This window comes from Macaca nemestrina, chromosome 5, assembly GCF_043159975.1.
Source record: "Macaca nemestrina isolate mMacNem1 chromosome 5, mMacNem.hap1, whole genome shotgun sequence".
Classification (NCBI taxonomy): Eukaryota; Metazoa; Chordata; class Mammalia; order Primates; family Cercopithecidae; genus Macaca; species Macaca nemestrina.
Genome location: NC_092129.1, coordinates 86,993,101 through 87,016,908, shown reverse-complemented (window position 1 = coordinate 87,016,908; position 23,808 = coordinate 86,993,101). Strand labels below are relative to the sequence as shown.

The window sequence follows — 23,808 nt, the reverse complement described above, 5'->3', positions numbered from 1 at the left end:
CATGATTTCACTGATCCAAGATAATCAGAATTAACATTTTGGTGTAAGTTCTTTCAGTATTTTTTCTATTTACCTATTGCCATTATTATTACATATTACCTCCTGTAACATTATTGTAAACATTTTCCCATGTTGTTAAAATTTTTCAAAACTTGATTGCTGTTTTGCTTACACCCCCTGCAAATCATAAACAAAGCAAATCCCCCTGCTTCATGGATCCCATGGACACGTACTGGTTCCAGGTCACCATTTCCAGTCTTCTCAAATTATAACAGCTCAAACCCCACTATGTAAAAATCTATTCTCTTCTAAAAGATATTTGTGCACATGCTCAGGAGCCAGAAACCCAGAAGTCAACACCATTGCTCCTTTTGAGGAGATGCAGCCTGGAAAACCTTCACTTACTTTCTCCCTCATAGGGACAGTCATGAAACGCCTCAACAGGTATTGCTGCCAATGCCAGGGAACCAAGAATTGAATAAAGATGTGAAGGCAGCAGCAAGAGAAAATAAAATATCTAATTGGGGAGGTAAAGAGACATCAAAGATGAAATACAGTCACTTCACAGTAGGACCTGGGGCCAGCCCTATTTGAATCAATCAAATCCATTCCTTACTAGCTTTTCCTACAGAAAATCAGAATCTATTCACAAGATCCACGGGATCTATGAATACCACTTCATTCATGGCTTTTCTTTCTAAAGGCTTGTTTCTTCACCTTTCTCCGGAAGAGTTGCCTGCTCTGTGACCATGTGACATTAATACCACTTCAGTATGCAATAATAAAAATTAATAATCATAATAGCAAACAGTTATATACTCCTAACTGTGTGCCAGGCATGTGAAGTGCTTCACTCACCTGCTGAATTCATATTAACCTCCTTAGTCCTCATGCCCTTCACCTCCACTCAGCTCTCTACTGATGAGCTGACAGCATGGCCTGGGAATTAATAGTATTGCACTACCTGTCATGGAATATTTTTCTGTAATTAATCTTGAGGTCTCAAGACTTGTAAGGAGACAGATGCCACCCCTTAATGGCAATGAGTTACCATAAAAGAAGTGATCATTCCCACATGTAGTTGAGAAAGGGTTTGCTTTGATGAGCCAAGAGCTGCGAGCCCACACACTCCTCAATTCCTGCCCCTGATAAAGAGTGAAACAGAGAGTGGACATCTATAGTTGGGTTTTATCTTTTTCAGGCTTTGCCTATCTCTTTCTGTGGCTAGATTCTCCATCAGCTGAGCCACTTAACATGCTACTGGACAAAAGAACAGAAAAAGTTGGCAGTAGAAATAGGTTGTGTGGAGTGGTCGGGGTGTGTGTGTGTGTGTGTGTGTGTGTGTGTGTGAGACAGAGATAAGCCTGTGTTAATATAAATGCCTATACAGGCTGGGCGCAGTGGCTCATACCTGTAATCTCCTCACTCTGGAAGGCCAAAGTGGGCGGATTACCTGAGGCCAGGAGTTCGAGACCAGACAGGCCAACATGGCAAAACTCCATCTCTACTGAAAAATACAAAAATTAGCCGGTCGTGGTGGCAGGCGCCTGTAGTCCCAGCTACTCAGGAGGCTGAGGTAGGAGAATCACTTGAACCAGGGACTGGACTGGTACCATCCACTGGACTGGTAAAAAAAAGTCTGATAACATCCAATGCTGATGAGAACGTGGAGGGTCAGGCATTGTACTACATGGCTGGCAGGGGCATACATTGCTATAACCTTTTTTGGAAAGTAATCCGATGTTATCTATCAAAAATTTAAATGTGCATATCTCTTGGCCCAGGATTTCACTTTTAGTACTCTATTCAACTATAATGAAAGCAGTGGTATGTAAAGATATATGTACATGGATATCAAATGAAGCTTTTTTAAGCAAAAAAAAGAAGAAAAGTAAAAGATGAAAACAGCCTGAATCTCCATCAATAGGTTTTGATTAAATAAATTAAGGTACATCTATGCTATAGAATATTGTGAAGCTGTTAAAATGATATGATATCCTGTTAAGTGAAAAAAACAAGTTATAGATAATGTGTATATATAATTCCATTTCGTTTAAAAACAGTGAAAATAAACAAACTGAAACACATATATGCATATGCAAATCTGTACATGAAAAAAGACGCAAAAGGATTTACATTAAATCCTTAATATTGGTTATTCTGTGGAAATAATATTGGACATGGATGAGGAGAAGGCCATAAACTTTTTAAACTATACCTTTGTAATTCAACTTACTGTAACCATCATGTATTACTTTTCATATTCAAAAATCCAATAAAATCAATTGGTAAGAAACAAAGTGATATTCTCAGACAACTTGAGAGGACATTTATCAGAAAGTCGAATGCCCCTCTACCCACAAGATAATCCCAGATAGAATGAAGACTTGGGTTTCTCAAATGGAAATACCCTCCCTGCTCTTTGAATAAAGTGACACATTTTATATTCCTGTATTCCTCTAATTTCTCTAATAATCCAAACATTCTGTACAATCTGATGCTGAAAACATTATCAACCAAATCCAGAATCCAGAACTAAGGTTCTCCCAGCTGCCAATCATGCCAGGCAGGAATGCGGGTGAGAGAGAAGCCTGCCAATGTCTCACAGTGGCACCTGCCAGCCCTCGGTCACGAACCAGCAAATAACTTGGAAAACCTAGGCCAACATCCAAACACACTCATTTGCTCTACAGGTATTTACTCAGCACCTCCCTGTTCCAGATCCACGCTAGGCGCTGACTACACCCTTGGTTGCTCTTTTTAGCATCTGTCACGCAGGCATAGAGGACACTGAGCGTATATCCTCTTCAGAAAAATTCCTAAAATACTTGAATACTGTAATGAAAACACCCCCTTTGCCTTGTCTCCTTGAAGCTAAAAAATATTAATTCACAGATCTCCAAATACAAAAACAGGCCAAGGTAATTTGATCCAGCCCTTTCCTGAAACCCAAATCTCCTCACAGCAACCTCTTCCTGAACACTTCCCTCCAGATGGAGGACAGTAAGAGTGCAGGAGTGAGGAGATATTTACACGCTGGCCAAAGAGATGCAGCATTTTTTCCACTTTTTAATCTATCAAGTATTAAGTAAAAAGACACTCAAGTACAATAAATAATTGCTGGTGAAAGTTGCTGAATGAGGTTTTTCCTAGAGCACAGAAGGCTGGGCTCCTCCTAATTCAGAAAATCGCATTAAGGTCTGTGGTTTTGATAGGACTCTGGAGGACAGGCAGACACGCTGCAGAGTTCTTGACCCATTATGGCTTCAATTTCACTTTTCTCAGCTTTCTCAAGCTCTCCACATCGGTTCTAAGGAGCGCCCCAATCCACATGCAATTCTCTAATAAGAACCCTGATTAAAATGTCAAATCTGACTCCACATTAAGAATGTTGCTAATAATAAAGCTGAGATTTTTTCAGTATAAAATGGCAAAAATTTCAAAATAAATTATATTCAACCCCAATCAAGGAACAAAAATTGGAAGTACTTTCAGACTTTGCTCATGAGAATATAAATTGGTATAATCTTTCTAGAAAGCAATTTAGCCATGTAGACCAAGAGCTTATGCCCTTTGAGACAGTAATTACCGAACAAGAAATTTAGCCCAAGGAAATAACCAGAGATGAGCAAGAGTATATATTTATAACAATATTCACTATAGAATATTAGTAAAAGTTATTTAAAACAACCCACAAGTCCAGAAATAGATTAATCACATAAATTACCATGTAGCCACAGGATAGGATATTATGCAACTATTAAAAATACCATTTTGAAGAATATTTCATGACAAGGGAAATGGCCAAAATACAGTTAATTTTAAAACTTTAGGTTATAATTGTATCAACATTATGGTCCCAACTTAAAATATATATATACATACTTCTATTTGATAAAAGATTAGATACATACCACAATATCAGCATTCGTTCTCTGTGAAAGATGGTGTCACGAGTTATTTTTTATTCTTTTAAAACTTCTCTATCTTTTCTAAATTTTCTTCAGTAAGCAAATTATCACTCATATTTATATGTCTATCTAGATAGATAAATGCATACATATGTATATTCAAAGCCTGTCCTCCTGCTCATCTAAATGAAGGAAACTTTCATACTATTCTACATGGTTCCAGAAGTAGCTTGTGTGGCTTTGTAAATAATACGTTGGACCAAAAAACTAATATTCATCCAAACACACTCACAATGAGGCAAGGCCAGTGGTGCTTCTGTTGTTCCAAAGCTAAAGCAGAAAACTGCCTGAATCCGAGCCATTCACATGCCTGGGTTTCACCCAGTTCTAAAATCTCCAGGCTGCTTGTTGTTTCTACTTAACCCTTCTCATGTTACCTCTCGAGAAAGTCTCTACCACAGAGACAGCAAAGGCAGGGAAAGAGGTTGAGAGCAAATTACGGCAGTAGTAGTTTGGCTGCACGTTATCAGCTCCCGTCCAAAGATTTAGAAAGGGTATGGAACTAATGCCTAAAATGGGATTTAGAGATCCCTGTGGACTTTAATAATTCATGCTACACCAGTACCCAGGGAAAGCTGGAAGCTACTTTAAGAATCAAAGTACATGCAACTATGTGCCAAAAGCCCCCTGCAGACGATGGTGTCAGACTCCCCAGATGTGCATGAGGCCCGAAATCAATCCTCCAAAAGGCTGATCATTTCTTTTAAAAGAACACGAAATGCCTCAAGTCCTTTCAGGAAGTAACAGAGAAAAGGGCCAAATCATAACAAAAAATGCATCATTTCTGAAAGAAAAAATTCTATAGCGTCTGTGAGTTCTACTGATAATGGGGTCTCTAAATACTTCAGACGAAGTAACAGATGACCACAACAGTGTGTGTGTACACATTTGTATGTGTATGTGCACACGTGTGTATGTAGGGATGTGTTCGGGTAGAAGTGTAGGTATAACTGTACAAGTGAGTGTGTGTGGGGGTGTGTATAGAGCATGTGAGTAGATGTGGGTGGGTGTGTACATGTGGGTGTGTAAGGGTGGTATGGTAGGAGAATGGAGGGAACAGAGTAGGAAATAATAGGAACAGAGAACGGATATAAAACACAGCCCTAAATGAACTAAAAGGAATCAACATCTTTTAGATCACTATGGAAAAATGGGATTAAATTAAAGAGAAACTGATATTTTTAAATGCCACAAACCTCACCAATGTGATAGCATATTTAGTTTAGAGAAGTTCCAGTGTATTGCAAAACAAGGAACATCCTCATAATGACCATTTAGGAAATTAAATGACAGTCCATACTATCCCTAGTCCCACTCAGCTGAACTTCCAGAAGACCTTAGATCGATACCTGACCCATTCCAACGAAGTCTGATCATGTATCCGGGGCTCTGTCCCCACCAATAAGAGGATGTGGAGAGTGAGTGCTGCTGGCGTCAGCCTGGTCTAAACTCCTGGGCATGCACATGAATCGACACACACATACATACACACACACACACACACACACACACAGAGCTGCAGGCTCCACCACCTCCCCACCCATCTACATGACACCCACACATGACTGCTTGCCTGCCTCAGTTTCTTGTATGATTCTGCCTTGCTTGGTTCCATCCATCCATCCATCTATCCATCCATCCATTCACCCATCCATCTGTCCATCTATTTATCCATCCATCCATTCACCCATCCAGCTATCCATCCAACATTTATTAAGAGCATTCTATGTGCTATTCTACTGGTCTCTCATCTATATACCCAGCCTGCTCAGTTGGACATAAACATTTTGATTAACTCTTGTCAATCCTCTTCCCCAAACCTAATTATTGAACTTCGATCCCCACATCCCTGGACCCCAGGTACTTGCTTAGGTACTGCCTCAAACAGTTCCCATGCAACTATGCAGGGGAAGCCTCTCCCAGAAGCCCTGGCTGCCACATACAGATGCTCCTTGACTTATATGGGGACACATCCCTATAAACCCATTGAAAGCTAAAAATATCATAAATCAGCTGGGCACGGTGGTTCATACCTGTAATCTCAGCTACTTGGGAGGCTGAGGTAGGAGGATCACTTGAGGCCAGGATGTCAAGACCAGCCTGGGCAACACAGGAAGACCTCATTTATTTAAAAAAAAAAAAAAGTTTTCTTAATTAGCTGGACATGGTGTCTCAGTCATGAAGTACCAGCTACTCAGTAGGCTGAGACAGGAGGATTACTTGAACCCAGGAGTTTGAGATTACAGTAAGCTACAATCATGCCACTTCACTCTAGCCTAGGCAACAGAGCAAGACCCCATTAAAACATATATATGTATACGTATATGTACATATGTATATATATGTGTGTGTATATATATACACATATATATATAAAGTCCAAAATGCATTTAACACCCCTAACCCGCCAAACATCATACATTAGTTTAGCTTGCCTTAAACGTGCTCAGAACACTTACATTAACCTACAGTAAGGCAAAATCATCTGGCAACACAGCACACTGTACAGTATCAGTTGTTTACCCTCATGATTATATGGCTGATTGGAAAGTGTGGCTCAATGCCACCCCCTGGCATCAGAAGAGAGTATTGCACCACACATATGGACAGCCCAGGAAGAGATCAAAATTCAAAGTATGGTTTCTACCGAATAAGTATTGTTTTTCGCAACCTTAAAGTTCAACAATCATAAGTCAAACAATGGTAAGTCAGGAACCATCTGTATATCCCACCACCCTACCCCACCACACACACACACACACACACACACACACACACACACCCCCCAAGATCTGGTCCCTTGCACATCAATCCAAGGTGAGCTGTCTTTCTGTATGCCATTTCCACCATGAATTTTACTTTTGGCTACAACCCCACACCCACTCACACATATATGTTCATCCTCTAGCACGGGTTCTACTTATCCTTGCTCCTTAGCTTCCCCTCTCATGTCTCTTGTAATTCTGACAGGTCTCACATCCAAGGTACACATCACACAAAAAAAGTACTAAGATTGTATTTCTTTGGTCAAAATTAACATAAATAATACTTTGGGCGACCGGGCATGGTGGCTCATGCCTGTAATCCTAGCTCTTTGGGAAGCCAAGGTGGGCAGATCACTTGAGGTCAGGCATTCAAGACCAGCCTCACCAACATGGCAAAACCCCATCTCTATTAAAAATACAAAAATTAGCTGGGCATGGTGGTGCACGCCTGTAATCGCAGCTACTCAGGAGGCTAAGGCAGGAGAATCTCTTGAACTCGGGAGGCGGAGGTTGCAGTGAGCCAAGATTGTACCACTGCACTCCAGCCTGGGTGACACAGCATGACTCTGTCTCAAAAATAATAATAATAATAATACTTTGGAAAGCACTAGACTTACAAAATATTTGTTGACATTTTCATTTTCCCACAGTCTTGAACTTTTTAGCTCTACTAGTTTTATTTTTTAATTTAAGACAGAGTCTTACTCTGTCACCCAGGCTGGAGTGCAGTGGCATGATCTTGGCTCACTGCAACCTCCGCCTCCTGTGTTCAAGCGATTCTCCTGCCTCAGCCTCCCGAGTAGCCGGGATTACCGGTGCATGCCACCATGCCCAGCTAATTTTTGTATTTTTAGTAGAGATGGGGTTTTGCCATGTTGGCCAGGCTGGTCTTGAACTCCTGACCTTGTGATCTGCCCGCTTTGGCCTCCCAAAGTGCTGGGACTACAGGCATGAGCCACTGCATCTGGCCACTCTGCTACTCTTAGTGTATGATCTACAGCCACTCTGTTAGAACAGGAGGAGAGAGTGGCTTGAATGCAAATGGCACAGAATCCTATGTACTTACAGTTACATGTGCAACATCTAAGAACGGTTTAGACTCAGAACATCTGAAACAGTCAGTGAGTTCATCAGCGTCACCCCACCGTGGTTGCTGTAGCACTGGATATACCAGAAAGTGGGGAGCCCCCACTGCCCAAAGGAAATTAACGAAAACCAGCAAACCAAGGGCACTAGGTGGAATTCAAACCCTATTTCAGGAACAAATCTTAAGTCCCACTATGTAAGCAGATGGAAGAAAAGCGCTAGCATACAAACATGGCAGGATCTGTGTCAGCACTACTAAGAACATAGTCTGGGCAAGACAACAGGTGAGAAGCCCAGACTCTCTTCCACCCCAAAGTATCCTGAGTACAGAGAACCAGCCCTAGCCCTGTACACCACAGCCTGGTATCTCCATAAAGCACACCCAAGACCAAAGCATTGGTCTAGAATTCTCCACTGGGCTACCCCACTGCCCACCCAGCCCCAGTAAGCCCCAAAACCTGAAGAGGTGTGTAGGGCTTGCCTTTGATCAGCCGTTCAGGTCTTGTCCCTGGTAAGGTCCACATTGCCTGTGCCAAGTGTCCAAAGACAGTGGCGTCAAGAGTGGAAAGCTTGGGCCCCATGATGTACTTCTTATCACCTGCAGTAAATAAAGCAGAGAAGTCACTGGGCTGGCCCGCACTACCTCACATCATCACAATGGCATTCAGCACACTCTATTACACATTCTTATACTGAATACCAAAAAGCTTTGCAGAGTCTAAATGCATGCACACCCTTTTGCTTAAAAAAAAAAATAGAACAAAGGTAAAATGAATTAAGCAATCATGTGATACACCAACCCAAAGGATAGCAACACAAGGAACATATCAAAATAAGCAGATGAGAGAGGGCATTCATGGAAAAAAGGGAGAATTGATCACCACCAGACCTCTGGGGAACTCATCTCAAACTCTAGTTAAGTCAAGTCTGTGATGCTTAAGAACACCTGGAAGTTTGCTTAAATCGTCTCAAAAGTAACCCAAAGCAAGCACAGCCAACATCAGCACTTACATTGTTAATTTAAATACATTTCCCCAGGAAAAACAAGAAGCCTAAGCTCCTTAAGAGGTTTGGAGGTGAGATTTCCCATGACACTATATGGTCCTGGCAAGGTTCTCACCTCTGAGGACCAGCTTCCACGGAAAACATTAAGAGAAGCTATGAGGTCACAGGCTCAGCCCTGGCATCAGGCTCTCATGAAAGGATGTTTCACACTACTGACTTCATCCAGGCCTTGTCACCGGACTATCACACTCAACCTACTAAAACTGACCCAAGTCAACTCCCAGGCTACTGTTAGACACTGCTGCATATGGAAGGAGCACTGGGGGAGATGCATCTGCCTGGTTCACATCCTGGCATCACTGTTATTCACTGTGGGAATCTGGTCATCACATAACCTCTACAGCCTCAGTTTTCCCATCTGGAAATGGGGATGAAACTAAGAGTGTCTATTTCTTTGGGCTATTGTGAGGATGAAATGACATAACGTACATTAGCACTCATGATAGCCCCTCCCTTTCTCCAGTCCTTTCCACATCCCATCTGACACTATCAACTTCCTAAGACATTTTTTTTTTTTTTTTTTTTTGAGACAGAGTCTCACTCTGTTGCCCAGGTTGGAGTGCAGTGGCACGATCTTGGCTTCAAACTGGGACACTGGTCCCTCCGAGGTCTCCACCTTGCCAGTTCATCCTGCAGATCTTGGAACTTGTCAGCTTCCATAATTGTGTGAGCCAACTTCGTATAATAAATCCTAATGGATTGGTTTCTCTGAAGAATCCTGACTAATACACCTTTGCAGGGCATCATATCAGGGAGCATGTAATGTCCTATATCTTATGACTACGATATTAATCTTAACCATGTGGTAAAGATGCCATCTGCTAGATTTTTCACTATAAAGTTAAGATTTATTCCTTTGTAACTAATAATCTGGACAGAGACACTTTGAGACTTTATAAATATCCTGTTTCTCCTCAAACTTTGGCCTGCTAATTTTAGTGTCCACTGGTGGATGTTATCTGAAGCAAATATTACTGTGGTGTTTGCTTCATTGTGAGTTTCGATTTCTCTCATTCTTCGTATTGATTAGAATTCTACTGTCCTTTCTTTCCCATTTCCTAATGTATTCAATTATTTATTTATGTAAGTATGCACTAATGGATATCTATTTTATTCTATAGGCTATAATCCAATACTCTCATTATTTTGTTGCTCAAATTGTTCTAGCTTTGGCCTTTGGGAGCTTGGCAAAAGAAATTTTTTTTAAGGAAATCGAATTAGATTTGACTCTGCTTAGAGACAAAGAGGCCAAGTTAAAGGCTTCAGACTGCAGCACTCTTGGGGTTCGCAAAGTGGCCCCGGGTCTCACGACCAGGGGGTTTTAACAAAAGCAGAACACTCAGGACACTTGTGAAGGGCACTGAGGGAGGAGACTGGGGTGATGAGACACTGTGAGCTTCATTTTTGGGAGGTGAACCATCTGGTGACTTCCACAGGATGGACAGAAGCAGCTGAGGGATATGTGGGCACCTGTAATTCCCCTGCCAGCCTCCAAGCTCGGAATGTGACCTGTGAACCACTGGTGAGGGAAAATGAAGATTGAAAACATCAAAGCCCCAGGTGTGAAGGGACGAGGGTACATCAGACCTTCTGAAGTATGCTCCACCTGAGGCCAGCTTCTAAGCACCCAGAACACCTCCCCAAGGGTGCAGAGCCCTCCTGATGATGAGGGTGAGTCTACATGCTGATAGTAGCAAAGTGACTTCAGGTGCCCAGAGTGACCCAACAGACCTCATGGCTTGGTCTTCACGTGGCAATCAGACAGCAGAGACCAGGAATGAAATACAAGGACAGTGACTATGCAGAAAGAGGGAGGGGCCATGTGGATCTGGAGAAGGAGAGCCCACAGAGGGAGTGGCAGGGGGAGTGGCTGGTTCTACTGTGCGGCTGGAGAATGACAGTTGGCCCTGGATATCTGTAGAATTTCATATGACCTCTCCTGGTGGTTTAGGCAGCTCCTCTCTGTGAGAAAGGCCATATTGTAGATGAAGGAACCATTGGGACACCCAAGGATGACCAAAAACTGAGTGGAAGTACTAAACCATGAATAACAAGAATGTTAAGGGGTCCTGATGGACATTAGCTCTCTTACACAGACTTGAGTTCACTGTGATTGGACTATGTCATGGATCGTTGGTTATAAGCCTTTAGTGACCTTGATTAACCCAAGGCTGCTTATCCTGACCACCAAGCCTGACCAGCTCTTCCCACATTGTCTTCCACTTCTGTGGCTGTCATGGGCAGCCACAGAGGGTTGACCAGGAGATAAGGGACACAGCAAAGACAAGAGTATGTGGAAGAGGACTGAGCATGTAGACTAGGTCCTTCACCCCCACTGAGTAGTAACTGAGCGGATGGCTGGATGAGCAGGGCAGGGAGAACAATAGAGGACAAAGACACACAGTTGTCCAGGGAGAATGGAAGCAATATTGAGTCTGAGAAGAATGTCCAGAATCCAGGCCTGAAGACTTAGGCCAAATTGAGGGAACTAGCAAGCTGCAAAGCTGAAGCAAGCTGAACTTGATGAGCAAAGGAACCAAGAGAATAGGAGGGGACAAGCAGAGAGTCACATGCACCTGAAAGTTCCACTGGGGAATTGGGGGCATACGCAGCATAACTGAGGAGTGCTCACAATCCTGGGCTGTTTGCTTGCTGCCTGGCTCTGAGCTGCCTCCTTGGGGAGGATGCACGAGAGCTGACAGTGTGCGACGCTCTCCAGACCTGGGCAGGACAAGCTGAGCTCTACCTCCTATGAATGGTCTACTTCAGCCAAACATGTAGGTGCTCATCCTATCCTCCCTGCTCCAAATAACTCTGGCTATCTAAGCCTGACCTTTCCCTTAGGACTCAGACCAAGTCCTACCTCCTCCACTGCATGAAGGCTTCCCACACTGTCCCAGTTTACTGGAACCTCTCATTGTCCACGCCTCTGCTAAATCCCAGAGGGACGTATTGCTTAGAGTGAGGCTACTCAGAGAGTAGTCTAGCAGCACCAGCAGCATCTGAGTATTAGTTAGAAATTCTCAGATCCCATCAACTGAATCAGAATTCTTGGGAATGGGACAACAGAACCTGTGTTTAACAAGCTTTCGGGTCAGGGTTTCTCAAACTTTAGAGGCATTAAAATCACCAGGAGAGTCTGCAGTTCTTGGACCAGACTTTGAATAGCACTGTTTCAGGTGATTCTTGTGCACAGTGAAGCTTAAGAAGTACTGGGCTAAACTAGAGTATATCATTGGTCTTAAACTTGAGCATGCAGTATAATCACCTGGAAGGCTTTTTTTTCCTGCCTTTTTTAGTAGAGATGAGACCTCATTATGTTCCCTAGGCTGGTTTTGAACTCCTGGGTGCAAGTGATCCTCCCCACCTGGCCTCCAAAGTGCTGGGATTATAGGCATACACCACCACACTAGGCCTTGAAAGATTTTTCTAAAAAACTCACTCAAGTCCCTGATCCCAGGAGTTTCTGATTCAGTAGGTACAGAGTGAGATCCAAGAACTGCATTTCTAACAAGAGCCCAAGTAATGCCGGTACTGCTGCTCCAGGAACCACACTTTGAGAACCACTGGTCTAGCTCACACATTAGGTAAATCACACAGCCATCTTTCAGTCCTACCTACGTGTAGGTCCTATCTCCTAATAATTTTTAAACACTCTGAGGGCAAGTAAACCTCTATTTTACTTCTCTGTCCATCTGGCACCTATCACATAGGAAACATCAATTAAGGTTATGATAGCCTTAATTATGTTTGATCTCTGTCCTTTCTCAGAATGTAGACCTGTAATAGTGATTAAAAAGTATAATAATGTGAAAGCATTTTGCAAACTAGGAGGTGCTATTCTAACACAAGAAATTGTTTTATACTCATCTCCAATAGTCAAAACAAGTAATGTGGACAGAATCAGTCCAACCTCTCTCCAAGTATAGGAATCCCTTCTCACACTTTCCTACCAAATACTCACCATCCCAACCCCAACCCTGCTGAAACTTCTCTCCCATAATTTATTGGGCAGGGCAGACTATTCTGTGGTTAGATGGTTCCTTATACTGAAACAAAATAGCCTTAGAACTTCTACCATGCATCTCAGTTCTTTCCTCTGGAACTCACAAAAAAAATTATGGCCATATTTATTCTATCACAACACCCATTCCTAGTCTACACTAACATACTTCTAAGGAAATACTGATCACCTGTTTTCATATATATTATTATGAGATAGTAGACAGAAAGTTTATTTCAGACCACTAGAAACACTACAGAAATGAACATTTGAATCTCATCTCCTTCCTCCCTAATTCTTTTCCCACTTCCCACTGGTCCCTGTCAGCTCCACTTCCACAATTTAGCTAAATTTCCAAATTCTATAAGTGACAAAGGAGACAAGGCTGGCTGTGCTATAAAATGTAAGTTCAAGGGAGAAACTAAAGAGAATAATCAAAAGATTTTCCAAGACTCATTTCTCTATGAGTCTAAGAGATAAAGTACAATTGTGTGTTTTACATAGGGTTCCCTATACCTGAGCACTCATGTGATTTATAAGCAGGCAATTATAGTAAAATCAATGTGGACATTATTCACACTTCTAATTGTCCCTCTCTCACCTTTCATTAACTGGAAATTGAATAAAAATTAAGAAACAAAGATTTTGAGTGCTTTTCCCAAGGAAATAGGAGGTCACAGTAATCTTACCATCCAAGCATCAAAGAGCACACACTTAAAACTTTTTTTCCGCAAGTGAATGTCCCACAGGGCAAAGCTATAGGAAAAATAAAATCTACTTCCTGTTCCCTTATACAACTGATCAGACCCCACTTTGTCAGAAATAATATATAAGAGAAGCCACTTCCTTCAAAAAGCGCTTGTTTTCATACAAGCGTACTCTAAAATCACTGTATAGATTGTGATTAGCTCACGATCGCCAATTTGCTCACACTCTGGGAAAAATAAACGTGGGTAGAGAAAATACCAGAAGAAGCTCCTTAATTTAATCCCTCTTCAGATTTCATTCTAGAAAGCAACTAGATACTCCTGTAATTTTTAATAAGACTTCCTGAAAGAACACACAAAAATGTATCTCTCTTCAGCTCATATGAACTATCTCGACACCTTTCTCACTGGCCACCAATGCCACCATCACCCTGTCTCTTTGCTGATGTCCCAGCTCTTACAATTCCTTATGGATGAAAGCAGGAAGTGCATAAATCCCTGACTCTAAGCAATGGGTTATGTATACTCCTCTGTACTTCTCCTCTATTAATGTGTCTGAACACTTTCTGAACTCCGGACACTCAGAGAATCCATGGGCATACTTTATAATTTTAGGAAACTTAGATGAAGGATTTGCACCAGTGTGGAAAGACTTTACATATCTAAATTAGGAAAGTATTCCTCAGGATGAGGCAAATGCCTACTCAGGCTCACTTATAATTTAGCATCACTAAGCAGCTCCCGGAAGCCTTAAAGATCTACAGCTAACATCTCCAACAAAGATATCAGTTTTACCAACTCACTGATGATCAGCCTTCCTGGTTCTCTCTCTTCTTGAAGCTGCTGCAATATTGTTGCTTCTGAGTGACTGCACAATTCAGCTGACATGGTGAGATCTGAGGGCTATAAAAATTATATGAGTCTCTCTCCCCAGTATCACTTTCCCAAATACATCTTCTGAGGATAAAGAAAATATATCACTCAATTCAAACTGCATTCCAAGACAGGCTTTCCCCTCAATTTCATTTCTGTCTCATCTGCCCTGTGCTGGGCAATCAAAGGAACAAGCTGTTCTATTTCTTTATTCAATAACGACTATCTGGTAGCCCCCAGATTCTGGTTAATGAAACACCACATCAGAAAGAACACAATGTCATGTTGAAATTTAAGTTCAAATCCTTTTATAAGGAACCCGCCCATCTTTTGAGAAAGCTGAATAGTAGTAGATTCTAGAGGGAGGTTTTGTGTTTGGCCATCGGGGCCAGAAAAGCTCAACTCTGCAGGCAGACTCCACATTCCTGAAGGACCTTTCCTCATTTTATGGATTTAGGCTTCACCTTAGCTGGAATCCAGGATCCTTGACCACTTTCAAACAAGTACATAATCACCAAAAACTGGTAAAAAATCTTTAACCACCAGCGCTGTTTAGGACATGCCCAGAGTGGTGAGCCTTGCTCAGATTAACTCGCTAGACACAATCCCTTAGGAGGAAACCAAATTGCATTCGATCTTATATTTAAACATGGAAATCCTAAACCTTCTCAAACCATACATTCATCAGCATGCTGGACATCATGTCAAAACTCTTGTGTGATGCTTCTCTTCAAGTGCAGGACTGAATCTCTATCTTCTACTCCGTGGGAGACCATGTTACTACTCTACCGAAGGTGCTTGTCTCTGTGTCCTGACAATTCAATGGTTAAGAATGGCCACAGGCATTGCATGCTTGTACCGAAACACCTCATGTACCTCATAAATATATATGCCTACTATGTACCCACAAAAATTAAAAATCAAAAAATTTTAAGAAGGAAAGAAAGTGAATAAAAACCAGGATGGCCACAGAACTTTCTCCAGTGCACGCTTCTTTCTCAAAGATCACTGAAGCCAGAAACAGAAACCTCTTGTGCGCCAAGATCTGTAATCTTGGAATAGATCCTGGTTTCTTCACAGCCAAGATGAGAATACTCCTGCTAAAATCAGAATGGCTAATAATAATAGTCCCTGGAGAGACTGAAAGATAAGATTCTACTTCTACAAGATGTAAAACTTTTTATCTAAATAAATAACTTGAGGCAACTGAGATTGGGTACTTGCCACCCACCATAGCAGGATAAGCTATGACAACCTCTTCTGACAGCTTGGCTTTACTCTGCACAGCCCAGCAGCAGCTGAAAGAAGTGCCTACTGGGATTAATAGGATTGGGGCTATGTAGGTATATTAGTTATTGCTGTCTGCATAATAAATTACCCCCAAATTTTGCAGCTTAGAACAACAGACAAGGGTTATCTTGCAGTTTCTGTGGTCAAGAAACCAGATAGCCTTAGCTGGGTGCCTCTGGCTCAAGGTGTCTCACAGGCTGCAATGAAGATGCCAGCCCTTTGCAGTTATCTCAAGGGTTGACTTGGGGAGGATCTCCTTCCAAACTCACTCACATGGCTGTTAGTACATCTCAGGTCCTCACTGGTTCGTGGCCAAAGATGGACCCCTCTATAGATCAGTTCACCTCAGAGCTGACTTCTGTCAGAGCAAACAAGTGAGAGGGCAAGAGGAAAAAAGAAAGGATGCCTAAGATAGAAGCCACATTCATTTTGTTATTGAATGTTGGTTCATCCCGATGCTTCTGCCACATTCTACTTGTTAAAGGCAAATCACAGCCAGGTGCAGTGGCTCACACCTGTAATCCCAGCACTTTGGGAGGCTGAGGCAGGCGGATCACTTGAGGTCAGGAGTTCGAGACCAGCCTGGCCAACATGGTGAAACCCTGTCTCTACTAAAAATACAAAAATTAGCCGGGCATGGTGGCGCATGCCTGGGGTCCCAGCTACTCAGGAGGCTGAGGCAGGAGAATCACTTGAACCCAGGAGGAAGAAGTTTCAATGAGCCAAGATCACACCACTGCACTCCAGCCTGGGTGACACAGCGATACTCTGTCTCAAAAAAATAAAAATGTAAAAATAAAAGCAAATCACTAGGTCCAGCCTACACTCACAGGGAGAGAAATACACAAGAGGCTGCACAGCAGGAGGCAGGGGTCACTGTGATCCATTTTGGGGGCTGCCTACTACAAGAAGAAAACATCCTTATTTCCCAGAACTACATTCAAAAGTGATTAGGCATTAAATGTCATGATATCTGTAATTTACTTTAAAATACTTCTGTACAAAAAAAAGTAGGTAAAGCAAATATAACAACATGTTAACTATTAAATCTAGGTGGTGATTATAAAGTTGTTCATTGTACTGCTCTTTGACTTTTCTGTTTGAAGAATTTGATCATAAAAAATCAAAACTGCCTGATCTTGTTCACTTATAGTGGGGTCAATGGGGAAAAAAAAGTGTATTAACTATGCTAAATTTTAAATTATGATATTTGGGAGACGTCCTCCAATGTATAAATAGGCAATGCTAAATAACCTCTCTGACAAGTGAACTAAGTCCTCTGGGACCTATTTGGTACCTATATGCCCTGACCGTCTCATCAAAATGTTTTCCTCTTGTGATTTTGTCTAGACTGTATATTCAGTGAGGACAGAAGTCACACCAGGCGATGAACTCTACTTGAACACTAGGACTACGTCCTAGTACTCAGCCCAGTGCCCAGTATACTGTAGGTATTCAGTAAATATACTTACTTTTAGTAAATGGCAACTATTTTTAATACCTTTCCCTTAAATATTTTAGACCAAAATTATCTCTTTCAATACTTGATGGCATGGAACTCCAGGGTCTAGAAATCTGGGGTTCAACCAAGGACATGTGTAGGTGCTTGAGCTAAAAGTTCATGAAGAGGTATTCTGGCGTGCCCCATACTACTCTAACACACTGCCCCAGGAGGACAAGATGACCTTCTAACCAGGCAGCATGGCAAGTCAGGCCCTTATGTTCCCTTAAGAGAATGTCCAAGGTTAGACCACCTAGTGTCTAATGCAACAAGACTTCTCTTTTACCAAAAACATGGGAGAGCTATACCTCTGGAGGTCACCAAAATATTAAATGTAAAACAGTTTCATTCAAGATTTGTCATGGCTTGCCCTCTCTCCCACAAAAAATAACTTGTATTAGAAAGAAGGTCTAAGAGGTGCCTGTGCTATGGTTGTAAGGCAAGTTAACAAAACCTCTAGGCTCTTTAAGCTCTACCTGTATAATAAATTTGATCAGAAAAAAATATATAGGAGCTATATTAAAGTAGATCTTCAAAGAAATGCTTTTGGAACTTCAACATTCAATCCTGAGCTTTTATTAAGAAAGGTTTTTACAAATGTTTATATTCAAAAAACACGGTCAGCCAGGTGTGGTGGCTCATGCCTGTAGTCCCAACACTTTAGGAGCTGAGGCGGAGGGATCACCGGAAGTCAGGAGTTCGAGACCCACCTGACCACATGGGTCAGAGATGAAACCCCATCTCTACTAAAAATACAAAAAAATTAGCCGGGCGTGGGGGCGCACATGTAATCCCAGCTAGTTGGGAGGCTGAGGCAGGAGAATCGCTTGAACCCAGGACATGGAGGTTGCAGTGAGCCAAGATCATACCACTGCGCTCCAGCCTGAGCAAAAAGAGAGAAACTCTGTCTCAAAAAATAAAAAATAAAATAAAATAATTTAAAAAAAAAAAACTGTCTACAAGGAAACCCACTCTCCCTTATGTAACATCCATGGAAGAATCTTCTCCTAGAATTCAGGACCAAGAAAAAAATTGTCCCCATTGAAGAACTTGAGTGTTTCCTTTTCTTAGAAAATAAACACAAACCCCACGTTTCCCTTTTTACCTTGGTTGCCAAAAGCTCAAAGTTAAATTGCACCTAATCTCAGGAATTAGCTCATTCCAAAAGTGTATTTTTTCTAACAGGCTTCTGAAACTTTTCTATTAATGTTTTGTAATATATTATATTGTCCTGTCTTATATGTATTATAACACTGCGGATTGCCTCAACTGACCTTGGGAAGTTAGTATTCATTCAGCAAATAGTTGAGTGATTACTGTTTACTAGGCCTTCTGTTAGAGACCAGGACTAGAGGGAAGCCAGTCAATTCCTTCAGGACGACAGTGTCCACAGGCAAGGTTATCGGAAAGTGGGGGAGGGCAGGAGGACAGGAAGAACCCAGACAAGTATAACACAGCACTCCCTCGATGGAAGTACATGCTCAGCGAAACGGCACAGAAGGGAAGCACCTCCAACACAGCCCAGGGATGTTGGGGGAGGTTAGGGAGAAACTTAAGAAAGTTTCTGAGTAAGTGGAAATAAGTCTTGAGAAACTGTGAAGTGAAGCAAAGCAGGGGAAATAGCTTGTGCAAAGGCATGAAGTTGCACAACAGCACAGTGGACTTCAGGGAACAAGGGTAATTTGGTGTGGCAGGAGTCAAGGTGCATACGGGAAGAAGTAGAAGATGAGGCTGGAGATGTGAGAATTAGGCTTGTGGAAAAAAAGAGTTTGAATGTTAGCCTAAGAGGAACTGAGAGCCTACAGCTCTAGTCTCCATTTCAAAGTAACCACTCTTAGTGTTAAAAAACAAAACTGGAGGTTGGGACATCAGTTAAGAAACTGTGGTTAAAATCCAGGCAAGAGACATCAGGTGTTTTACTATGGTTGTGGGGTAGAAAGGAGGTAGCAGATTCAGGTACCTGGTGAGCACCCCGGTGATGAATTATAGCCATCTGTTCGGTAAGCAAGCACTTACTGAGCATCTGGCTCTACAGCCAGACTCCCAGGGCCAGGCCTGACCCCCACCCCTTATTAGTCATGATCTCAGGTAAGCTAATTCACTACAATGTACCTCAGTTTCCTCATTTACAAACCAGGCATAATAATACTAATGATAATAATAGTACCTACCCTCATACACCTTTAGTGAAAATTAATGAGGACAATTTCTACCTCATTTAACTCTCACTAAACCCGTCAGAATATAGGTATTGTTATATCACCATATGAAAAAAATATATAGTAGGTGTTTTATATTATACATATATGTGTAATACATATTATAACATATATATACATTGTATATAGTTTTGAGGGTAGGTATATTATACACAAGGGTATATATCATATATTGCATTACTGTTTGCCTAAGCACACTGTAAATACTCCATAAATGTCAGTTCTTATCAATATTAATCAATATTATTTTGACTATTTGCAAGACATGGCTCTGGGTGAGTGGGATACAGTGACAAATGGAACAAGGTCACTGCTCTCACGGAGTTTACATCACATGAAGAGACAATAAGCAAATCAATCAATCAATTTTTAAAAAGCAGCCAATGATCAGTGCTATGCAGAGAATTAAAGCAAGGCGATGCGATAGAGGGTGGCTGGCAGCTACATCAGAGTGGGTGGTCAGGGAAGGCCTCTCTGTGGAAGTGCTGTTTACACAGAGACATGAATGTCAAGCAGGATCGAGCAGGCAAAGATCTGGAAGAAGAGAATTCCAGGCAGGGAAAGAGTTAAGACACAGGCCTGAAAGTCAGAATAAGCTTGGAATGTCTGTGAGGCAGAGAGAACAGTGTGGTTAAGACACAGCAGGCAAGGGCCGGGGGCTACAGAATGAGACTGGAGAGGTCAGGCAGTACAGGGCTTTGAAAGCCCAGTGGAAATGATGCAGAAGGAGCCCTCGGGAATGACTACTGGCATCCAGCTGGAGCAACTGGATGGACGGTGCTACCATTCATGGAGAGAGGTCACAGGGAATGCTGGGTTGGTGGGAAGATGAAGAGTTCTGTTGTAGGATGTGCTGAATTTCTGCAGGCTCTGGGACATCTAAGTGAAGATCTAGAAAACAGCTGGGATTCAGGAGAGTTATTATATGTGGGAGTGTGCGGAGATAAATATGTGGGAGTATGCAATGTGAGATGAACAGGGTGGGGGCTGGAATCCTGGGAATCACTGATACATTTAAGGAAAAGCAGGGATGAAGGATCAGAGAAATCCAATACGTAAGGTAAGGGCTAAAAGGTGTTCAGCAACGACTTCTGGCTTCTCCTAGACTAGGTTGAAATTTAAGCTCTACCATTTACAAGCTGGGTGTCCCTGGGCAAGTTACCTGTTTGTGCCTAAATTTCCTCATGGATAGGATCGTTGTGAGCATGAAATAAGTTAATACCTGAAAAGCTCTCAGAATAGTGCTGGCATGGAGTTAAGTGCCTGCATGTGTTAGCAGTTGCTACATCCAATAACTGGGGATCACCTGAAACCACAAGACACTAATGTCTCATCAAGAGGGAGCTGGGAATCTCCGGAGCTGAAAAGGTGGGATAAAGCCTCCAGAGAAGAAAGCCTGTCTTTGTAGTTTAATACACCCAAGAAGTCTCATTTCCATTAGCATTACAGCAGAGAAGAAAGGCTCCTAGGTTCCTCTCTCTCCAGTAGAAGCTTCCTACTTCCAAAAGGCCAAAACAGAATAGGAAAGCTTTTGAATGGTAGCCTTTCAAGAGCAACTAGTAGCAGATCTGGGAGTCAGGATGCAGTGGCTCTTAGAGTAAAATGGGAGGTAAGGGAAGAGCATTGGCTACATTTTAAAAACGCTTTTGTGTGAAGGGAAAGCAGGAGACAGGACAGAAGTGGGTGGTGTCTTTAAAGATAGGAGACTTAAAGAGATAAGAGTTAAAGACAGGGAAGATACTTTGTACTCAAAGGCCTGAATGGAGAGAACAATGAGGCGATGGGGCTGACTCCCAGATGGTTGAGGTGAGTGAGAGGCTGGGGCACCGACGGGGAATACTACGGAGAGAGTGGCTTCCATGACGGAGCTCAGGCTTGACTGAGTGGAAGGGAAGTCAATATGGGAAGGGGCTAATCCACTGTGATGGCAGTGGGGAGGTCTAGAGGCAGGCAGAGATCAAGCGTGGGGTGTTGCAGGCTAAGCAGGAGTGCATTTGCAGGCTGTGAGGGCAAGGTCAGGGGTCAGAGAGCCCCATGAACCACCTAAGTCTCGAGCTGGCCTATGGGAGAGGGCGGCTTAATGGAAAGAGTGAAGTAACCGCAGGGCTGAGGCTCACTGCTGTGAGGTGCTGGACAAAAGGTTCACACAAGCACCGTGATGCCTACAGTGGATGGGGACTGCCGCAAAGAGGATGAGCCTAAGTCAGTGTCCCTCCACATAAACTTTTACGATTCCATGTGACTCTCAGGAAATATTTCCCTCAAACATCAGAGACAACACTGTGAAATAAAATAGATCAAATGACATTAAAAAAAAAAAAAAAAAAACCTCAACATTCACTGGAAAAATGGATAAAGGATTGGGACAAATCACAGACAATACATAATTAGAAAAATCCAGGCCAGTCGCAGTGGCTCACACCTGTAATCCCAGCACTTTGGGAGGATGAGGCAGGTGGATCACCTGAGATCAGGAGTTTGGGACCAGCCTGGCCAACATGGTGAAACCTCGTCTCTACTAAAAATACAAAAATTACCCGGGCATGGTGGCGGGCACCTGTAATCCCAGCTACTTGGGAGGCTGAAGCAGGAGAATTGCTTGAACCCAGGAGGCGAAGGTTGCAGTGAGCCGAGATCAGGCCACGCACTCCAGCCTGGGCAACAGAGCAAAAAAAACAAAAAACAAACAAAAAAAAAACACTTCATCTCAAAAAAAAGAGACAGAAAAATCCAAAAAAGAAAAATATTTATTCTTACAAGCGATTAAAGAATCAGAAGAATCAGAAAATACAGCAACCTTAAGATATCAGTTTACAATGAATAAAGTGGTAACCATTTTTGAGTAGTAAGATCCGATACTGGTAAGACTTCAGTGACATTGAAGCCTCAATCTTTTACTGGTCACTTTGTAAATTTGTGCATCTTTTGGAAAGCACCATGGTGATGCCTAGGAACAGACCTAACAATGTGCATAATCCTTCACCCAGTAATTTCACTCCTATGAACTTATCTCGGGGAAATTATTCCTCAGAAGTAATGCATCCAGACCTGGAAGAGTCATCTATAATACCAAAAAAAAAAAAAACTGGACTAATGTTAAAGGAATCAATACAGGTACTTTCCAACACAATTAAACACTATGCAGCTATTAAAAGAGATAAACTTTTAAAATATGTCAATATAGAGAAAAATGTTTAGTGTTTGCTTTTAAAAAATAAACAGGATACAAAGAGATGTGTACATCAAAAGTTAAATTTCATTAAAATATGTATGTGGAAAGTATACAGAAATAGGAAATAGTTACTGAGTTAGGTGACAGAATAATGAAATATATCTACTTTTTTTCCAATTTTTTAAATTTTGGTTTATTATACAAGTTGAATCATTTAAATAAATAGAAATAATTTGTTAGGTTGACCAAGCACCAAACAATTGACAATGTATTACAATATACCAGGTCATCACTTATCTATAATTCCTCCTGAATTGTATCCAGGCAAATCAGCCCAGCCGAATACACACTGGGAGAACTTCCACAGCTGGCAACTTAGGGGATGAAAGGGAGATGCTGAGACTTCCCATTCTATATTCATCTCTAACATATAAACACACCTAAGGGATATGTACTCATAAAGGTTTTTTAAAGACTATTGTCTACATGATGCTATCTTGTGAGGGTTTTTTTTTTTTTCTCTTATTATAATCATTCAGTAATTGGAACCCTGAAATTTAAGCACAAAGTCAAAGTTGCTTTTCTCAGGGGAAGAAAAAGCTAAAATATACCCAGATAAAGACCCAGGATAGAGACCAGATAGAGACTGTCAGAATTGTACCAACCCATCTGTATTGCTGAATAAGCCATAAGGTTTTCTAAGAACTCGGTATTTATTAGCATTTAATTTTATTCTGCTAAAACTAATTCTTTCGTTTTCATGCATAATCAACATAGTTCTACCAATTCAGATAGCAACAAGGAAAATGGAAAACAAATAAACCACAATTCAGGACCTCCAATGCCTGGTCCCCATAAGAATTGCCAACATGGATGGGGCCTGGTCCCACAGTCCCTGGCTATTGAAAGATACCGGGCCCTCGGCCCTCTGGAAGTCTGGAATGGAGAGGCTGAGTGAAAAGAAGAGTTAATGCTTTCTGAGTGTATGATCTAATGGTCCCTTCCATTAAAGAGCAGTGAGCACCTTAGAGTTATCGAATAATAAGTAAAGACCTGTCAGAGTAAATCACTTCCACTTCAATAGATGAGCACAGGACTCCGGTATGCACTTGTAAGAGGGTGAGGCACTCACCAGAATGCAATCAATACAGGCAAA

At 41.9% G+C, this 23,808-nt stretch overlaps 1 protein-coding gene across 4 annotated transcripts in view; it reads right to left on the bottom strand.

Moving 5' to 3' along the window:
• Positions 1-23,808, bottom strand: part of LOC105499050 (failed axon connections homolog, metaxin like GST domain containing) — a 67,986-nt gene that overhangs the window by 3,587 nt on the left and 40,591 nt on the right. For 3 of the 4 annotated variants that reach the window (XM_024786815.2, XM_024786814.2, XM_011771450.3), the window contains one exon: positions 8,304-8,420. In XM_024786815.2, the coding sequence (XP_024642583.1) occupies positions 8,304-8,420 (117 nt within the window). Of the gene's footprint in view, positions 1-6,004; positions 6,091-8,303; positions 8,421-23,808 lie in introns of all 4 variants that reach the window. The other variant, XM_071096702.1, reaches the window with a different exon arrangement.